The 23,001-nt window shown below is 25.9% G+C and overlaps 1 protein-coding gene across 1 annotated transcript; it reads right to left on the bottom strand.

Annotated features, from left to right (window-relative positions):
- Positions 1–2,388: 2,388 nt before the first annotated feature.
- LOC135931923 (glutamate--cysteine ligase regulatory subunit-like) lies at positions 2,389–14,903 on the bottom strand. The gene is made up of 7 exons (XM_065469242.1): positions 14,758–14,903; positions 14,646–14,714; positions 14,519–14,600; positions 14,247–14,303; positions 3,446–3,651; positions 3,190–3,304; positions 2,389–3,056 (listed from the first exon to the last, which is right to left on the bottom strand). Exons 1-7 carry the CDS (start codon positions 14,845–14,847, stop codon positions 2,899–2,901), a joined length of 777 nt encoding a protein of 258 aa, XP_065325314.1. The 5' UTR covers positions 14,848–14,903; the 3' UTR covers positions 2,389–2,898.
- Between the last annotated feature and the right edge of the window lie 8,098 nt (positions 14,904–23,001).

The raw sequence follows: 23,001 nt of genomic DNA, 5'->3' as shown, positions 1-23,001 counted from the left end.
AATTTTTATATTTCTACAGCAATTTTCATATTTCTCCCGACCCTATGCATGATCTGTAAGCATAATTATGTTGACCTGTTATGAAATCCAGTTGAATGCATATGTCTGTGATTGAAATCTATTAAATTGCAGTTGATAGTATATCTCTGTGTAAAAATAATTAACTACCCATTTACAATTGATGGAGGACCATAGATTAGAAACATCCTAGCTCTGGTTATGTATGAAGATTTATTGCATAAGGGAGGGACACATATTATGCATTTAAATTTTTATTTGTCAACCCTCTTATCAATAGATAGGAGAAAATAAGAGATAAGATTTGTCATATATTTAAAATTTAGAATGATAATTTATGCGGAATATATATTGAAGATGTGTCTAAGGTTGACGAATATAAAAGAGTCTGATGTAGGCAGGGTAAATCTTTATAAAAGCTTAGGAGACAAATGAGAATGACGGCGCATAATCTATAGGCATAATTATATTAAGCAGTTATGGAATGCAATGAAAGTATGTCTGTATAACAATCTATTAGATAAATAGCAACAGTGGCATGGTGATATCTGACAATTAACAACCCATTTACAATTTAGAGATAGAAAAATAATTTAAGATATTTTTTCATCGCTTCAAAAATATTGGCGGCCATTTTTGATTTGTAAAAAATTTATTTAAAATAGATTTAAAAGTTTTAAATATATTTTAATGTTTAAAAAAAGGATTTTCTATCCTTTTATATAATTATTTCAAGGAATTTATTTATTTTACAATTCTTGATATCCTATATAATTTTTATTTGTTAACCCATTACTTGTAATAATTTTCTTCTTATGGTTAAAATTATGTTTATTCAACTCCATCCTGCAGAAAATTTTAATTAAATACAATGTATACAAGTTTTCTTCATTTATCATCATATTATTGGGGTCTCTAGCCTTAAAATTTTAATAAACAAAAGCTTAAACTAATCATAGACAAATGATGGTTTCTATTATATCAAAGAATCTCAATCAATATCTATCATCTGATTATGTTTTAATCATTTTCTGTTGGCTTCATAAAATCGTCATTTTTTATTTTAGATGCATATACAATTTATATTTTTTATATAGAAATTTATAAAATAAAATTTAAAATCAAATCTTATTGTCTTAAATTATTCTTTTAAACTGAAACTTTATTTTATTGCAATAATATTAAAACTGGCTGATTTCCTAATACTATATAAATAAAAAGGATAGACACAATTTTATTTCAAAAAAACAAGAAAAATTTTATAAAAAGAAAATATATCACAAAAAAAACATAATTATCACAAAAAATTGAGTATATATTATATTATAATACAATTACAATGATCTGAAAATGTCTATATTAAATAATTAAAATTTTAAGCAGTAAAGGATATTTTCCTGTTACTAAGTATTCTTTTATTGTTTGATTTATAAATTTAAATGTACCAATTTCATTCATTAATTTTAGTTTTTATTCGTAAAAGTTAAGGTTCAGAAGTTTTTTTAAAAAAAATTTCGGGTTCAGGCCGGCAAAACTTTTTTTAAAAAAATTTTGGGCAGGGCCAGGCTTGAAAAATTAGGCCCGATGCAGATCACTAATTATCATTACAATCAAAAGACATTTTAATTACTTTATTTGATACCCTATAAAGTTTTACTTTATATCCCCCCTCCCCCCCAGATCAAGTTCAACCATTAAGACCAAGAATGAATACCTTCAGTCAAAAGATATTTAAATTGGATTTTATTTGATACCAATATATATTTTGTATTAAAAAGACAACTTTAAAATAAATAAATAATATAAGAATCCGTGAAGGTATAACGCTATGCTGCTGCAGTGAGAACATAACGCTAAGCTGCTGCGACAAATGTTCAATTATCGTATTAAGTCGTGAGTTCGATTCCAAATACGGATATAAACTTTGTCACAAAATATGACAAAAAAATGTGACAAAATGTCACAAGTTTTTATATTATATAAAAATATTCTTTTTAAAAATATATATGCAATAAAAAAAGTTTTAACATATTTTACTATGAATTATTTGATTGGGATGGTCTTGAGCCAAAAAATAGAATTTAAGGGCTCGAACTCAAATTAAATAATCGTGCAATGAAAATTTAGAGAAGTCAATTTTTAAAATAACATTTTCTTATAAGGGAGGGGCAACCCATTGTTACATTACTGCTTGAATTGAGCTTAAATATTGTTTTGCAAAAATTTGTGCATTTCTTATCTTTCAATTTATAAATGATTTTAAAAAATTAAATTTTTTATTATTGTTAATAAATACTTTTTTCGATTATAACAACAAAGTCATAATAATTTAAAATGATACAATTATAACATGCAATGCAATTAAGTTGATAACTATTGCATTGAAAATTTAAAAAAATATAACATTCTGATATACTAACAAAAAAAAGTATATCTAAATTTTATTACCTCAATTTGAAACATTTTTAATCTCGTTTCAAGGAACAATATAACAATAAATATTTTAAGTTATCTAAACTTTAAGGTCGTGATGTGATCATGGCTATAAAATAATTTGGCTAAAAAATGACCTAAAAATGGTATTTTAGTTATATTGTGACTATATTTTAAATTGCGATAACATACAATTCAAAATTTGATAAGTAAAAGTATAATTCAGGAGCAATGAGATAACACTGTATAAAGTAACAACTCTATACAATTAAAAAAATTCAATATAAAAAAATAGAGTATTCATATTCATTCATATAGTATATATAAAAAATTTATTCTGATGAACAGTGTCCAATGTAGTATAAATTGTTAAAATTGGGAAAAATATTTTGGATGGATTTGGGATATATTTAATTAAATTAAATTTTTTGGTTTGTGTTTAAAAAATTAATGTCTAATAGCTTTAATCATATAGCCCTTTTCTTTTAAAACTTCTCTGCATTTAATCGAAACAACGTACCTCAAAACAAAATTGGGTTTCCATTTGCTACAATCTTTAATTAATGGTTTGATGCAGTCTTGGAAATCTGTGTCCGAAAGAATTTCTGTTTTCATAATACAGATTTATTTGATAGATATTTTCATTAAATATTAAAATTATAAATAACATATGAAAATATATTATTTAATATAATTTTATGTATTTTCTTTTGAATAAAATATCATATAAAAATGTACTATATTTATCATTATGGGTTAATAAAGCAACTCCATTTTCGTCGGCATAATTTGTCAAGTCTTCCGGTACAATACAGGATAATATAGAGTTGATTTGATTGCTAGAAGGTTTAACCTAAAATAAATTCAAAATATAATCTCAATTTTTTTTACAAAAAGTAGCTTGATGGTAATAAAACTTTTAAAAATCCTCCAAATATAACAATAAGAAGAAGTGATTAATATGAAATTTATATAAGGAGGCGTTAAATATAACTCTGGCCCAGCTAGTAAGCGTTTCCAGTTGACTTTTGTTCAAATCGCTGACACCTAACGATATGACCTTGGGATTTTTGGAGTCACACAATTTTTCGGCTTCACACCAAATAGGTTTGAAATCCTCAGGTTTCGTTTTGTGCCTGCAGTACTCGGGGAAGGCGATGGTCAACACATCCAGATTGTCCACATGTAACTCCTTCAAGGCTATGATTTATGATAATTTAGATATGTTTATAGTAAAATAATATTTAATAAGGTTTTGGTTGGCTCTGATTCTGGTATTATTTTTTGACAATCAAAAGGAGATGTATAATTTATGAAAAAATTTTAAGTAAATACCTAGAAATAAACACAATTTCATATTTCGGGCTGGTATCAAAAGCAAAAAATAAATAAAACAGGACAATGTTATTAAAAATGAAGTAATATTTAAAATTAATAAAAATTTATAGTGTATATGTTCAGATATCCAAAGCGAGCGAATTTGCTGAATAGAATTATTTCTGCGACTTCTTGTGCTACAAGAAAAAAGAAACCGTAAAAAACATGCCCGACAAGATGGAGTCTTATATATCAAGCATTAGAGCATTTTTGGATTTAGAAGAACCTATTTTGATTGCCCATTAAGAAATATCAGAATAACCTGAACTAGATATATCATTGGAAGCAAATACATGATTAGATTCAATGCGAACAGCGATTTTATTTGCATTGGAATATTAAGAAACTATTTATTTACACAACAATGTTATGCAATAATTTTCAAAAAAATGATAAGAATCTGATTGAGTTTGAGGTTATGAGAATCGCGAACATTATTATAATTATATTACAACTTAGAAAACTAAGATTTCATATCAACCAAGAATTTCACGAAATTTGTGTGATTGTTGAGGCGAAAACGAAATTATAGATCTTGCGATTCGCAAGCCTCGACTTGCACCTAGACAAACAAATTGTTCCAGTATTAACGTGGACTCAATTGGGTATTATTAAAAAATAACCGTTATTATTCCAATTTTGAATACCATATCAATCAACATTTGTGATTCATCAAATGGTTTCATCCAATTTACAAATACTATTATATTTAGAAATCCGTTTGAGGATTAAATCTTGATGTTGAAAAATTATATATCTATCACATTTTATTCGGAGGATATAAATGTATATGAACGCAAATTAATTTTAGAACTTAAATCTTGGTATTATTAACATCCTCCAAGAAACCCAAGGAAGCAATGCATATTTTAAAATGCATTTTAGTGCTTTTTCCAAATATATTAAGATTACTGTTTATTTTGTCAACAATACCAATTATAAATGAGACGATCTTTTCTTCATTACGGAGAATAAAAACTTATCTCAGAAGTATGACATCAGAAAATCGATTAATTGGGCTTAATAGAAATGTAGATTTAATCCCCAAAACAGAACAATCCATTGAAAAATTGATGCAAGCACATAGAAGATTATATTTCCATTTATGAATGATATTTTGATTTACTTTTAAAATCACCATATAATGTTTAATTCAAAATTTACTGTTATTTACTTACCAGTTTATAGTTATAATATTTCTTAACAATAACATATCCGCTCTTAAATATTTTTTTATTTTCCAATTTGTGTTCGAAATGGTCATTTTTTAAAATATGATTGGTTGTAATAAATTTTGCATTATAATAAGTTCTAATAAATTTTAATTTTACAAAAAACTATTTTAATATAAAAATAATTACCCCCCCCCCCCCCTGTAAAAATATCCTTGCTATGCGCCTAATATACTTGAATCGCGGGAAAATTGTCCGAAATTCAAGGTATAGTTAATCTGTATATGCTATAATACAAAACCGGTAAACTACAATTTTTCAAATTTAAAAATAGTCCGTAGTAAATGATTTAAAATTGAAAGATTCCGAATCACTAATTACTAATTCTAGGAGGCAACCCAAACTTTAGCCCGTATTTAGCAATTTTATTATCGTCATGTTTATTCATAATATTTCAGAATATTGGATTTAATTTGTACTTCACGAGATTTGTGAGAACTAATTAACTCTTCTAATTAATAACGAGTTTACGAAATGACAACCAGTTAAGGGAGCTGCAAAAATTTAACAACGAATTTGGGCAAATCGACTTCAGCCCTGCACTGCCCAGAGGAAATATGGAGCTGGAGGTACATATTTTACATTTATCTATATTAAAAATAAAGCCGATTTCCGAAGAAAGTTACTCAATGATTTTATTTTTATGAACTTTGAGAAGTTCTGAGGGGGCCTCCAAGTGTTTGTCACCCTGCGACCAGATATTTAGATCTAATTTAAGGAGATTGTTCATTCCGAATACTGATTAGGGTTGTCATGAAAATCAAAATTATTTAAATCATTTTTCTTTTTTGTTGTATTTTATTCATGATTAGTTTTTGTTTTCAAAACATACAGGATTTCCCATTCAAAAAAGGAAAAGTCCCAATCAAAAGAGGAAAAGTTTCAATCATAAAGAAAAAAGGTCCGATCAAAAAAGGAAAAGGGTCAATCATAAAAGGAAAAGAGTCAATCATAAAAGGAAAGGCCCAAACAAAAAAGGAAAATTCCCAAAAAGAAAAAAAAAAGTCCGATCAAAAAAGGAAAAGGTTCAATCAAAAAAAAAGGAAAAGGTCCAATCAAAAAAGGAAAAGTGTCAATCGAAAAAGGAAAATTCCCAAAAGGAAAGGAAAAGTGTTAATCAAAAAAGGAAAATCGTAATTTTTTAAATTTTTGTTCTTCTTAATTTCTTTCTAAATTTTTGCGATTTCTTTATGTTTTTTTTCTTACTGTATCTTTTCTCAATTTATTTCTAACCTTTTGCTTTCTTTACTTTTATTTTTCTTACTATATCTTCTCTCAATTTATTTTTCTTCTCTTTTTTTGAATTATTCGATGTATTTTTAAAAATAATTTATAAATTTAGGTTCATTTTTTTAACCATTCTTTACGATTTTTTTTCATGATACATACAATATTCTTTTTATGATTTTTTCATTGTAATCTTTTACATACATTTCTAACCTTTTCAATCTCTTTAAGTCAAATCTTTATTTTTTGAGCATTTCTCAATTTTTTTCTTCTCATTTTTGATAATTATTTTTTAAAATTATATTTAAACAATTGCTAAATTAAATTAATCGTTTGGTTATAATGTACCTTTTTAAAATTAAATAAGTTTGAACTGTAATACCAAACGATATGTAAATTAATAAAATAGAATCATTTTTAAAATTATCAAAAATGAGAAGAAAAAAAATGAGAAATGCTCAAAAAAATAAAGATTAAAAATGACTTAAAGAGATTGAAAAGGTTAGAAATGTATGTAAAAGATTACAATGGAAAAATCATAAAAAGAATATTGTATGATGGAAAAAAAACGTGAATTGTTAAAAAAATGGACCTAAATTTATAAATTATTTTTAAAAATACAAAAGAATTATCAAAAATGAGATGAAAAAAATTGAGAAAAGATATAGTAAGAAAAATAAATTAAAAGATATAAATAAAGTAAAGAAATATCAAAAAGTTAGAAATATAATAAGAAGGAATGACAAAAATAAATAAAAATTTAAGAAAAATTGAAGATTTTATAATATTTTTTAAAAAAATTTAAAAAATTACGATTTCCTTTTTTTGAATGGGAATTTTCCTTTTTTGATTGACACTTTTCCTTTCTTTTTGGGAATTTTCCTTTTTTTGATTGGACCTTTTCCTTTTTTGTTTGACATTTTTTCTTTTTTGATTGAATCTTTTACTTCTTTGTTTGACACTTTTCCTTTTTTGATTGGATTTTCCTTTCTTTTTGAGAATTTTCCTTTTTTGATTGACACTTTTCCTTTTTTGTTTGAGCTTTTTCCTTTTGTGATTGACTCTTTTCCTTTTTTGATCGGACCTTTTCCTTTTATGATTGAAACTTTTCCTTTTTTGATTGGGACTTTTCCTTTTTTGAATGGGAAACCCTGTAATATTGACCATGATTATATTTTGCATAAAAGTTTTGATTAATTGATGAATTTTATTATTAAAAATAATTTTGTATGTTGTGTTATACCCGAAATTGTTTTTTGGTAATAAGAAACTCATATAAAAACCATTTAAAAATTTTTAAAATTAAAGGAGGTACCAAAAATCTCTAGAGTATTTCTGCACTGTTAAATTTTATTCTATATTTTACTGATAACCTGGAAATAATGCTTGTGGAAGAAAAACAACCACGGAAAAAAGACTTAAAAATAAAAAATTGCGGAAAATAAATCCCTTTTATTATAAAAAATATATAATTAACATGAAACAAAAAGTACTAATTTCAAATTAAGTGGAGCCATTTTTTAAATGACTATTTATTGAAAAATTAAAATTGGATATTATCATATCTGATAAGATAAATGTTTGAAAAATAAGTAGGCAATTGTAAAAAAAATTTTTTAATGGATCTATAAATAATATTAAAAAGAAAATATGCAACAAAAAATCCTATCTTTTAAATAAAGTGGATAAACTAGTTTTATGAAGATGATTTGTTAATTGGATATTATTCTATCTGATGATAAAATAAATATTTGAAAAATAGGTGGGCAATAGCAACTTAAAACTTTTTACTTATAAATCGTCTTTTAATAATGGTTTTTTGCTGGGTAAATTTACACTATTTTAGAAATAAAATATATATTATTTCATTGAAATATTAACAGATTTGGACATTAAAATGATTACTTAAAAAATTCATGAATAAAATTTTAAAAAATTTTGAAACTTTTTCTTGATGGTTTATGAATAACGTCTACATAATAGTGTTGTTAAATTTTTAAAACGACTAACTCAATACTTCACTTAGAATTCTATTACGCAAGCCTGAAGATTTTGCTCATAGAAGGAACAGGGGTCTATACATATATCAGTGAACTTTTAAGGCTTAGGCTATATTTTTCTGGCTAAAACATTGAGTTAGCCGTTTTTGAAAATCGGCTCAAAACGAGCCGTTTAACAACACTACTACATAATAAAACAAAAGAATATGAAAGATATAAGTACACTTTCTATCAATTCAAGAAATGCCCTTACATGAAATATTTTTACTCAGAGACTCATTTTGTGGAAAATAAACATAAACATTTACCGAAAAAATGGCTATAAATTGATAAAATCTGTCTCTACTAATGAAAAACCTGGACAAATATGTGTTATCAAATTCCTCGATGATATATTCTGTGGAAATTTCTAAATTGTCATATTCTAAAATATATGCCATCAGAAGATTTGGCTAAAAGAGATATGTAAACACAAATACTTACCTGCCAAAATAAGAGAACTTATAATTACAGATATAACTTTTCATTATTTTACTCCCTTAATTTACGTAATATAGATGGAAACCATAAATTGCAACCAAAACGATAAATTCTGTTATATGTTTACGCGTATCATATAAATCATTTGTTATAACGGCGGTTTACTACTTGTCACAACAAAAACACAATTAACGGACGAAGAAGTTTTTAGGATTTTAGTAGAAAAAGAAGGTGAACATAATTTAGAAATACACCCCACAAGAATATTGGTGATTTCGAAACTTGGTAGGTTTTTAATTTTGTAATTACATTACATATTTTAATTTTGTCATTTATCTAGGGCCACACGTGGACATCCAAGAATGCTTCTATCATCTATAGCAATCCCTCATCGCAAAATTCAAGTATTAGGGTAAGAATTGAAAAATCGTAACAATTTAGCCAATTTGTATTAATGATTGATGGATTATCATTTATTGAGATGTATCATAGGGCATTTTTTTAGCTTTCACCTTTTCTGGTGGTAAGCTCCTTCAATATCTCTCTTCACTTTATTACTCATGCTATCTATTTTTATTTAAACTATATTTCTGATCGATTCCATTTGGATCTCCCACCGGAGTATCAGGCCAAAGTATCTTGATCTCACACCGAAGTATAAATATCGACAGATATCCCACCGTAGTATTCGTCACACCGAAGTATCAATCGACAGATATCCCACAGGAGTATTCTTATCGATTCCATTGTAATCTTGATCTCCCATCGGATTATCAATCCCGATGGATCTCCCACCGGATTATCAATCCCGATGGATCTCCCACCGGATTATCAATCCCGATGGATCTCCCACCGGATTATCAATCCCGATGGATCTCCCACCGGAGTAACGTTATAAGTCAATTGTAAATTGGTGGACACTGAGCTTGAACGGCTCCCGGTGTCACCATTACCCTAGCGCTGATCAAGAAATCGTTATCATCCTGTAATGACCCACGAGTTCAGCTTGCCGTCTTGTTTGGTTTATTGGACAAGTATTATAGCCCTAGGCTGTCCAAGCCTGTCGGTGACCGGGGTGGCATTTCTCAGCTCAGAAATTTATCATATCATATGTCTATATACATCCGTCATCGAAGAAAACCCCGAAAATTTTTAATTTCTTACCAGGATTGAACCTGGGACCTTCGGTTTCCAAGCATACATCATACACCACTGGGCCACCCCGACAATGTATCACCGGGGATGAACTATCTTAAATCCATATCAATGTCAATAGAAAAGGAAATTCTAATTTATTTTGACAAATGTTCTTTTAATGGAAAAATAGATAGGGTCCATTAAAACATATAGACCTTCTTTTTACACCATCCACATGAAATTTATTCGAAGTTAGATTATATCTAGACCACACAAATATTTGCGAGGATTGGAATAATAGGTTAGATATTGTAGGCCACCCGCATCCGCATATATGGAAGCTAATTATAAAAATCCCCTAAGAACTTACGATAGACATGACAGGAGGTGAATTATATTGTTTTAATTTTTTATTTTCATTTTTAAATTAACGTGAAATAAAATGGATTGTTTCAAATATATCTTGCATCATTTGTTTTGCAATACTATAAATAGATTTATAGGAATAATTATACATACTCCAAATAAATAGGAATCTGGAAAACAAATAATTTTAATAATTTAATTTATAAAATCCTTTATAAAAAAGGTAAATTAATAGCAATCTATCCTAATAATTCAAATATTTTAAAGTCTTTATGATAATATAAATTTTATTATATTAAGATTTTTTAAAAATAATTTATGTTTCCTTTCAGAGGTCAAAATAATTTAATGAAATTACAATTTTTTTATTTTAGACCCTATCAATTTGACTGTCTTTAGTTTAAAATTTGTTACGAGTTCGGTCAAATATTTTAATCCCAGGTTTTAGAAGAAAATTAAAAAAAAATTTAATTATTAAGCTAATATATAATAAAAGAAACTATTATTAAAAAATATTGCTAAAAAATATGAATATCGTCCACTCAATCTATAAAACAAATGTTTTCTCTACTTTATTCAAAAGATACTGTATGTTTCATGTAAACTATATTTATTTTCTTTTTAATAATATAAAAAATATCCAGTTTTTTATTTTTAAGTTTTTTCCCATAATTTTTACTTCAAGTTTTTTTTCAGAAATTTTTTATCCCTATTTTTTCCGCAGTTTTGTCGGTCAGTTTCATTTTTCGCACTATTTTTCTCCACATCATTTTGCAGCTACTTTAATTCAGATGCATTATTTTATATATTAAGAATGAATTAAAGGAATAGCAAACATAATAAAAATAAATGTTTATAACTTTACCTAAGGAGTTATTTGCTTAAGCATATTTAAAATTAGTTTTATTTTATTATAAAAATTGATTTAAATAAAATCAATAAACCGATTCCTTTTAATTCATGATTTTTGACAACTCCTATGCTATGGGGGTTTCTCTTCTGGATTCCTTGCTCAAAGTATCTAGACGAAGTTCACATATTTAGGATAGTTTTAGGAAATCCGGAATAAAATCATCATGATAAATATTATTAAAAGTGTTCTGTAAATCAAGTTCAAGGAAGTTGGTTAGATTTTAAATTGTAACTTAGGAAATTTTTAATCTGATTGCTTAATTATTTTGGCGGGACTCCTATTAATTATCGGGCTAATTGCGATTGGGCGGATACCAATCTTTTTTTAAGTGCAATGAAGTGAGCCTCAAAGAGTATGGTAATGATATCGATTAAAGTTTTGCAGTGAAACATTTTTTTAAAGATATTTCGGCAGGAGTCTTGAAGTGGCTTCAATGTTTGGTTTTATGAAATCTTGGAGGCAAATTGAACGAAATCTACCCAGATTCTCTGATGAATTTTTATCTTTGTCTCAATAATATTCTAGATTTTCCACAAAATCTTATCTCCAGCCTCAACGTGACAAGAGAGTGGCAACGTCTTCGGGCGGACTATGGAGGTTTAAAAGATTCCCTGTGATCTGGGTTTAGAATATAATCACCGTCATCTAGATGGGGTGTAAAATTTACCAAAAGGTATTGATGGTAGGAAGGGCATCTAATTGTAAAAACATCCGCTCCAAAATACACTAACAATCAAAATCAAATATGGGTGGGGTATAGCCCAGAATATTTCCTAATCGGTCTACGACAAAAGAAAAAGGGGAGACCTGATGTAACCGCCAATGCTCTAGATATTGTATTAGCCTTGGCAGGTGGTTTTAAAGAAGGATTATGATTTATGAACCTTATTACAAGTAATCGATTATAGTGAAAAATCTCATTATATTTTTATTAAGATAGTTTAGTATTCCTGGAAAGAAATGACTCAATAATAGAAAAAGAATTAGCGGTAATGAATTAACTAATTGTAGTGAATATTTAGTAGACAATATATTTGTTATATCAATAAGCTGCTTGTGTTTTTTAAGGGGAATAAAGAATTGGTGTTATCGTTAAAGCCACGGAAATGGTTATTTGTTGAAAATTTTGATTTTTAATTAAATAAGGGTTAGGGCGAAGAACAAAAGAAGTGATAGTCAGAAGATTAGATCTTAATAAAATAATATGAATAAATAAATGAGAAATATCATTCGAACCTTGAACGTAGATATATCCAATTATGCGAGAAGTTGTGACTAATGTATATAAGCAGATGAGAATAACACGATTAAGGTCTGTTAAGGTTGATGAAAAGCAAAGACAAAGCTTAAGAAAAATATTAAATATTTTAGAAGATTGTTTATTGAGAGGATATTGAGTTATGATCACTGATTCCTAAAACATTTTGACATCAGTGTTATGGAGCATGAAAGATGAATACAAATATATTTGATGGCCAATGATGAATATAGGCTGAAAAGTCTAGAAGCTGTGGAACATGGGGCGAATATGTCTCACAAGAATAGAGAAAATAGATAGAATGCAATAAACATTCTGCGGGAGAGTTTACATAGATTTTTCGAAGTATGTGAGTAAAAAATATTTCATAATGGTAGATGAGTGTCTCAAGTGGATAGAAGTGAATGTTCGTAATGTTTATGTATCATTATGCATAAAGTTTTTTTTAGTAAATATGGAAAATTCATAGATTTATCGTGATATGCAAAGAAAAAATATTTCATAATGGTAAATGAATGTTACAAGGTGATAGATGTCTATGTATGTAATGTTTATCAATGCATAAAGATTTTTTGGTATTTATAGGTTAATAGAAATGCTGGTATTTGAAGAACACACTTTTAAATATAGAACATGTCAATTCTGTGAGAGATGGAAACTACATCTAACTTCTTTATTGTATTATCCTAGATATTAATTAAAGAAAGAAAAATGTGGATAGAGTACATTTGTCGATGTTATATTAAAATAACTCAAAAAGAGCAAGAGTTTCCAACTAAGTGATTTTTAGGAGAATATATGTGAAAAGAGTTATATGTTAATCAGTTAAGAGAACGAGAATTAATAAAGTAAGGAAATAGTAAAATATTTTTTTAAATATAGAACTCAAAAATTGATGTAAGATGATGAAAAATTAATATTCAGAAACTTTAAGATGGACCATAGCTAGAATGGAATGGAGTGCGAGATGTAGACAAGTTTAAAAAAAGGTTAGCATGAAAAGAAGATACAGGTCAAAAGGTCTAGGAGCCTTTGGAAAGTATATCAGGGTTACTCAATATTGCCAACATTAATGTGTTTCTTGTATGAATACCATAATTTTGCTGGCATCAAAATCAAGAGGACTACAGTTTTTTATATTCATGTAACTTATTGGTATGTGCATAAATTACAAGTTTTCATTCTCATGTATAAATAATCTTCATACTGAAGGGTGAGAGGACACTTGCTTAAAAATTTATTCTTTGAGAGATTTGCACTCTCCTATAAAACTATAAATTGTGTTTTTAAGAGGGTAGATTAGTTGTTTTTATACTATTTTTAAAACCTTAACCACTATTAAAGATCAATAAATTTATTATCAAACTTGTAAAAAGATTATCGGAAAATCAGAAATATTCTGTAAATTAATTCCCAATTAAAAATAAATAATTAGATCAGTTTTCACCCAATTTAAAATTTTCCTTAAAAAGCTAATATTGGCAGCATATTAATATTAGTAAAGTCCTATCCAAATTTACACTTTTAGGAGATAAGAAACAAAAACTTGCATGAAACCTAAAACATATATTAAAAGTGTGATTAATAAATTCTTTATCTTGTAATAACCTATATAACTATTTAGGACAGCAACTTCTGCACCCCTCCACCTCTCTCAAGACAATATTATCTCCCCTATAATTTTATATCATCCCCTTCTAAAATTTACTCCCTCCCCCCCCTACTAGATCAAAATAATTCTCCAATTCTAAATAAATATAATAGTTGAAAAAATATATATTATAGCAATGCAAAAAAAATATTACCAAAATTGACAGCTTCTGTGACAATACTGGGATCCCATTTGTACATAAAGAGTTTAGCTATAAAAGTTAAAAATATTGTTCAAAATTATTGTTGTTAAACAGCTTGATTTGAGTCATTTTTAAAAACGGCTAACTCAATATTTTATTAAGAAAAATATTATGCAAGTTTAGAGGTTTTGCTCATAAATGAAACAAAGGTTTGGACATCTATTTTTCTGGCTAAAATATTGAGTTAGCTGTTTAACAACATTATTCAAAATAAATAAATTTACCTCTAAACTTTAAATTGATTCGCTCTTCAGGAATACTATTACTTTGATTCAATGGTAATCTTAAAATTAAATGAGCATTTTCCTGAAATTAAAATTCATTAGATTTCAATATTAAATGCATTCAAACCTGAGTATAATTATTTTTATTTGTTAAATTATTATAATACTTCACTGTCTTCTCAATAATATCTTTTAGCTAAATTAAATACCTTCAGTTGATATTAAATATATTAATATACTTCCTCTGTGCTGTTATTTTTAAAAGGAATATAATTTAGTATATTTCTAGAGTTGAGATATATTGTTGATATATGACTATCATCAAACATTTTTATTAAGATAGAACAGTTAAAATAATTGTGCTTCACTGTGCAAAAAAAAATAAATAAATAACGTCCTTACATTAAAAGGCTCGGTAATTATAATAGGTTCTCAACGTTTAGTGCTAAATCTTATTTACACAGAGCAACGTTTGATTCTTCTTTCTCATACCCATTAAACTTGTTAAATGATATATGGGGTTTTAAGAGAGAAGAATCATACATCAATTTTTGAACAGTGGTTTAATTTTTTCAAATTTATTTAAAACTCACAAATTGAACATGCCTTTCGAAGATTTGCTAACTCAGGGTCAGGACGTCCTAATTTGCCTAAGCTTGGAAAAATCATAAACTAATGTACTTAGTCATTTCTAAAGTATAGGTAACATTTGTGGTAGTATAGACATTTTGGGAAAAAAGATTAGTTCGGCTTCAACGTTCATTAAGAAATTAAATACTTTCACATTCAACCAGTGGCGTAGCTATCGGGGTAGTTTTCGGGTTTGGACCCCTCCCAGAGCAAAATTTTTTTTTTAGATTGTACGTTCAAAAGACTTAAAAGTGACTTTATATCAAATAAATACCATTAATATTTATATTTTTTGGTTTTGATGTTTGTGAAAGGATATTATATTACTATTGAAATTATTCTGGGTAGTATTATTATAAAGTCATTGTGAATAACCTACTCAATTATAATAACATATTATTGATGCATTTAAAAAATATATTTATTATATATTATCGAAGATATGGTTATGTAAGATAACCCGGCCGTAGGCCGGGCAAAAGGGCCGAAGGCCCGTTAAAGGGGGTCTGGGGGCGAAGCCCCCAGACTTTTATATGTATGGACCCCCTCTAAGAAAAATTTCTAGCTACGCCACTGCATTCAACGTTAAAAAAATGAATACGATCAAATTGTATGTGTTCACTCAAATAACTATTATATAAAAAGTGGATTTATTATAATTCAATATAAATAAATGTGAAGTATTTATCTGTTGGACTCAATATATTTATTTGCCTTCCATATACTATAAAATAACCATTAAATATGTTTTAAAATAATAATTATTATATTTAAAAAAAATTCTATCATTTTAATACAATTTGCCTAACTATGATCAGTTTAATATGGGTAAGTAAAAATATGAGGAGCCCTCTACCCGTTTGTGGGCAAGTCACAACATTCCGAAAAATATTGCTTAAACCTCTATAGGCTAATTAAAAAGGAATGGGGCAAAAAAAGAGCCTATACCCGAGAGAGAACTACAGTGTAATTTAATTACTTTAATGGTGGGTGATGGCTGATCTTAAGTTTAATTTCTTTAGTGGAAGTTATGATTACTATTAATATTGAGATATACGGTTCATAGAATCTGTAAATAAATATGATTAAAATAAAAAAATATTTGCCTGATTTAACCCATACAATACAGTTCTGTCACTTCAAATTTTCCACCCAAAATATATAGTGATTATAATTTTTTTTTACCTTTTTGTTGAATTAAATGGATACATGCGAAAATTCGTGATCATAAAGTCATTTGATAGTAAATTTGGTCCATTTATTTCTGATTGCTCTATTCTATTTAATCGCGGTAAATTAAAATCATATAAAACATTATGCTTAATACTGTAGTAGCTGATAATTTAAGACTATTTGTTAAAAGAAGAAATGAATCATTGCAAAGTATGATATATTATATTAAATTTAATTTGATTTTTTAAAAAAATTTTTTTTTAGACAACCCAATCAAATATATCAAATCTAATAAACGTAAGGATATACTCTGCTATAACCTATTTTAATATACCATACATAGAATAGCTGAGCCTACAGTATATTACCGCTGCAGAAGTAGAGATTGTAAAGGCAGAGGTAAGTTAGTAGGTAGTTTATTTGAAGTGACACAAAATCATCTAACAGCTGAAGGTATATTTAATACTAAGATTACTTACATTAATTTAGGTAAAGATTCTAAATGTATATCTTGTAATGATCAGAATACTAATATACCCAGTAGCTCATCTAGTAATCAATAATTAACTAATAAAATAATTATTTTTGAATAAACAAGCTAATACAACCACAACAGGTACAGCCCCAAAAATTACAACCATAAGAAATACAACCAATTATTAGAAATAACTTTTATCCTTCAGTTTCAAGTAACAAAAATATTTGTATAAATTATTAATCATATTTTTAGATATATTAACAAATGAAGCCAATACACAACATTTCCCATTTAACCACGCTAACATTCGACCTACTTTTACAAGTAGATTACATATATTTTTTAAAATCATATTTATTATAGACTTGGAAGACATAATAATGCAGAAATCTTATTAAAATTACGTAATTCCAACAGTGAAAATTCAAGTAAATAAATTATATTATAACTTTTACATAATTTGATTATAAATATATTTTGACACTGTAATTTTTAGATATACAATATATTCCAACATCAAAAGGGAATTTGTGTTTGTATCATGATGGATATTTATACATAAAAGATTATACACAAAATGATACCACATATTATAACAGAAAATACAAATTTATAAATAAAATCAAATCCTATGACTCAATCATAATTAATTTTATTTATAAGTTAGATTAAGAAAATTGCATAAGTAAATTCTTATATATTAAGAAATAGCATAAGATATTGAGGAAATGCATAAGAAATATTCTTAATCATTAAAATTATTAAGTAATCATAAGTTATATTGAGAAAATGCATAAGAAATATTCTTAATCATTAAGATTAATCTTAAGTAATCATATTTATAAAGTTCAATAATATTAAGAAATTGTATATCAAATTAGCTAATTAAATTTTAATTATAAGTTTAGCTTTAAAATACATAATACATTGCTACATAAAATACTCATAATATAATTATAACAATGTCTGATTGCAATTCTTATATCAGATTATATGCAATTCTTATATCAGATGCAAGTAATTTGAATATATCAGACATTGTTTTAATTATATTATGAGTATTTTATGTAACAATGTATTATGTATTTTATTTTAATTGCTTCTTTTTTAAAACTATTATTTTTTTATGTCCATGATGTTTTTGGATATGGAAGATTCTACTTTAATTCTTGTATTTAAATTTAGCATAGTTACCATATCGATCTTTTTAAAAAAGTAAAAAATCAAGTTTTGTGTTTAATACGTTTAGTTAAAATAAAAAATGGCCATGACTACTACTAACGCCCGTGATATTTAGTGAAAAAACTAAATATCACACCCTCGTCTCGTTTATTAAATATGCTTAACACCATGTGCCCGCAATATTTAATTAAAATCATCCATTTTAAAAATTTATTTTTAAAGTTATTGAAATATGCATTATGTTTATATTTCAATAATTAACCAATTCACAATATATTTTTTATATATTGAATTTAAATATTCTCTGGGTAATGTTTCATAATTAAAATTAACTCGGCATTCAAATTTAAATAGGTATTCACTGGTTAAAGCAAAATATTTTTTGATTCCACTTTTCTACTTCCATAAATTTACTGCTATGGAAGGCACAACCAGATACAAAGGTAAACAATTTTTTTAAAATCTAATAATTAAACATGACATGAAGATATTTTATGCTATTCTAAATAATTTTTCAGTTGAATTCATTCCAAATGCTATAAATTTTATAAGCTAATTTTTGGCTTAGTTAATAGATTTTATAATATAATAAACAAATATCTTACTTCATGATGAGAAACTTTAATTCTATATTAAGTTATGCAATGAACTATATTTTTAATCATTATTGTAAAAAATCTGTTGACACCAAGATGAGGTAGATAAAATTGATCCAATTATAAGTGATGAAACTGTTTTTTCAGGTATTTTATTATTAACAACTTATAGAATCTATTCTAAATATTATTATAGATGTCTTAGCAACTTCATGAAATGATCTGGACTGTTCTGATATCTTTTATGCTTCAAGAAAACATCAACTTCTTTAGCGGATTCATAGGAGATAACACAATAGTTTACATTGCGAAAAATAAAATGGGTTGCAATGGCACAGGGCTACAAATATTGAGATTTCCTGTGCTGCTACATTGCTTCAAACAAATATATTTGTTTTTTTAAATGACAAATCATTCATTATTTATTAGGCCTATTCAAAAATAATTCGATTCGAATAAAACGAATTATTCGTAATATTTAATAAATTATTTAATAAATCTAACATTTGTCATTTCTATTTGTTGACCAACCAATCTGACAGGTGATGTTTGTGTTTATAAAAATTCTAGCACAAATTAAAAAAAAATTTATTTGCCACATTTTTTGAATCTCACGAAAAGTTTATTTTTTGAATCTCATAATAAATTATATTAAAAATTACACACACCCAGAGGTATATAAAAATATATTACATCTCTACAATAATTATTGTTAGCTAGCCTAATTATGTTAGAGGAGAATGCTTCTGATGAAATTATGCTTGATGTTAAAGATAAGAAAATTCCCTCATAAAAGAGAGCAATCATATGGAATCAATATCAAATCCTTAAGGACGGTGAAAAGGCTGTTTGCAATCATTGCAAGAGTATTATAAAATGTAAAGGCAAAACAACATCTCCTCTTATTAATCATTATAATAGGTTTCATTCACACCTTAGTAAAAAAATAATAAAATTGACATTTTTTAAAGTCTACACAAATTCTTCAAAAAAATATAATTTTAAGGATAATTTATTAAAATTATTTATAAATAATAATATATCTTTTAAAATTATTAATTCAAATGATTTTAAAAATTTTATAAGTGATCTTGATTGTTCTGTAAAATCAATATGCTCCAATACTCTTAAATTGCACATGTATAATACATTTGCAGAAAAAGAACAGTTGGTAAAGGAAATAATATCTAAAAATAAAAGTCAGATTAATTTTTCATCTGACATTTGGACTAGCCCAACACAGGTTCCTTTTTTAGGGCTAACAGCCCATTTGATTGAAGATAATTTTAAAATAAATAGCATAATTTTGGATGTCAGTCCAATAAATGAAACATATTCAGGTGAAAATATATTTAAAGCCTTTGTCAAAATAATTAAAAATTATAATTTAGAGAATTAAAATTTTTATATAACTTTAGATAATGCAATTAATAAAAAAAACATTTATTGATACATTTTATTTAAAATATCCATTAATAAAAATAGGGAACATCCGATGCTTTGCCCATGTAATTAATTTAATATAAAAAGAAATTTTAAAATTTATAGATCCTTCAATTCTAAAACTAAGAAACATTATTAGAATGATTCGTAATTCCCCTAAAAAATTAAATTTATTAAAAAATATATGTAGTTCCCTACACCCTCCCCTAAATTTTTTAAAACCAAAATTAGATTGTGAAATAAGGTGGAATAGCACCTACCAAATGATTGAAAGGGGCTTATTGTTAAAGCCTGCTATAACAAAATAAGTTAATGAAGTAATAACTAATATTATAATTCTTCAAGAAAAACAAATATCAGAGGTAAACTAAAATTTATAATTAGGTAATAAAATAATACTTTGATAACATATAGGAAGAATGGGAGATCTTATAAAAATTAAAGCTATCCTATTGCCTTTATATGAAACTACAAATATGGTGTGTGGGGAAAATTATCCTACTTATAATTTGGTTATACCTTATTATATTTTAATTCTTGTGCATCTAAAAAATGATAACCTGGTTTCCATAAATCCTTTAACAATAGTTTCAAAGTAGCATGTGATAAATTGTTGGGCTATTATAATTTAACTGCCGATTATGCAATAATAACCACAATATTAGATCCCTTAAAGTAGAATATTTTAAATCAATATCTGTTGATTATGATATTGATATATCCAAGATAATGGACAAATTTAAAGAGATTTACAATAGATATACAGGTATTTAATTTACCCCCATTTAAATATGATATTATTTTATAAGCTCATAATTATAATTGTCAAACAAATAAGGATAAAATTCAACAAAACATGCTAGACATTGTTTTTAAACAAAATAATATTCAACTGTAAAATAGATTTTTCTCTGAGTGAACCAAGAGCAAAGAGTAATACTACTGATCCATTAATGTGGTGGAAGGCAAATGCATATCATCCCCATACTCTCGAAAATGGCAAGGGATTATCTATCTATACAAGGAACTTCAACTGCTTGTAAAAGGCTTTTCTCAGTTGAAACTAATTTTTTGTCAAAAAACCGCATGTCATATAAGGAAGAAAATATAAGAAAAACTCTTTGCCTTAAAAATTGGCTTAAATTATAAATTAAATTAATAATATGCATTTTAATTTTGTTTATAACTTGATTATATATTATTTATTATCAGATTATTGACTACATATTATTATAATTTTTTCTGTTTAAAATCTAATTTGTAATAAAAAAATTTATCAATATATTTGAGCATGATTTATTTTATTAAAAAAATTAATTCGAATAATTCGAATCGAATATGAATAATGCATTCGATTCGAATTCGTTTTTGAATAGGCCTATTATTTATTATTCCTGAAATAAATAAATTTATTGGTTGTATATATATATGTAATTTAAATTATCGTTATAGTATAGTTTTATCCTGAAATAATATATTATCAATTCATTTATAAACATATATGCCTGAGGCATTTTTTATATTTTAATAAAAAGTAGTATGTAGTAAAATAATTTTATTAGTGCATAAAAGTATATTTGTAGCCTATTTTTATCATGTAAATAATATATTATCAATTCATTTATAAATATTTATTAAAAATATTTATTGTTTAACTTTTTAAATCAGGTGGAAAACCCGCATAATGGGCATGATTAGGTGGGTCCATAGGCGTAGCCAGCTTCAGAAATTTATAACTTTTTGTGAATATCATTTTAAGCTAATAAAAAATTTACCCTTAGTCCCCCCCCTCCCCCCCCCCCCACTTCTTTACCCCCAAAAATGTATGCATATAACTTAAACAATAATTTGAAAGAAAGAATGTAAGATATTTTTTATAAAACTATTCATCATAATTTATACATTTTTGGAAAAAAGCATATATATATATATAAAGTGAACCAAAAATGTTTTCTAAGAAATGGAATATAAGCCAAAGATAAGTCTTAAGACAAAAGTGAAATGAATTATAATGATTAATAATAGATCCATAAAATTACTAAATAATATTATATAACAAATTTAATTTTTTATAAAGTGAGTAATTTATATTTATTTATCTTAATAAAAGAAAAATATAATTATAAAACTATTGATAAAATTAAATCATAAATTAAATAAAAAAATTAAAGCACAATACAAACAGTGGAATATTATATGTCGTAGATTTACACTATATCTAATTTTATTAAATATCATATGACAATCAAGTAATTTTTACTAATATAGCGAAATATATATTTTACAGAAAACTATATAATATTGATAAGGACATAAGAAAATATATTTTAAAGACATTGTGGGATGAACAATATGAAGATTAATTTTTAATATTATTTATTATTAAAAATAAATAGATGGCGTTAAATAATTGAATGAAAATTGTTGCTATATTTATTATCAAGAGCATTGATTAGTAAAATTTGTTAAAATTTTAACTGTAATATATTTTCTAACTTTCAAATATGTTTGTAAAAGTAAAATTTTTCCTAGTTATTTGTAACTAATTCTATATAATAGAGGAATATCAACTATATGTTTACTTACTTTTTATAAATAAATTTCTTATACTTGTTTGGAATAAATTTGATTAAGTGACTGATTTAGGAAACTCTTATGGGAATTTTGGAATTATCTAAAATTATTGGTGATTATGGACTTAAACATAAAAATTGGAACCAAATCTTACATTAAATGATGTCTTTCTACAAATATTCATTAAGGACACAAATAAGAAAAAAAAAAAATATATTTTTAATTTTATTACTCTCTTTATTTTACCTTCTCCCATATTATAAAAATTTACATATTATTTTTAATAACCTTTTATCTCTAATACTATATTTTTTCCTCCATCTTTTTATTACCTTAATGTATCCTCCATTTTTCTTAAAAATTTTTATTTTTTTAAATTTTAAATTTATCCTCCATCTTTTAATTTT

Source organism: Gordionus sp. m RMFG-2023, chromosome 1, assembly GCF_954871325.1.
Source record: "Gordionus sp. m RMFG-2023 chromosome 1, tfGorSpeb1-WG-v2, whole genome shotgun sequence".
Classification (NCBI taxonomy): domain Eukaryota; kingdom Metazoa; phylum Nematomorpha; class Gordioida; order Chordodea; family Parachordodidae; genus Gordionus; species Gordionus sp. m RMFG-2023.
Note: the sequence above shows the minus strand (reverse complement) of the source record. Positions and strands in the feature narration are given on the sequence as shown.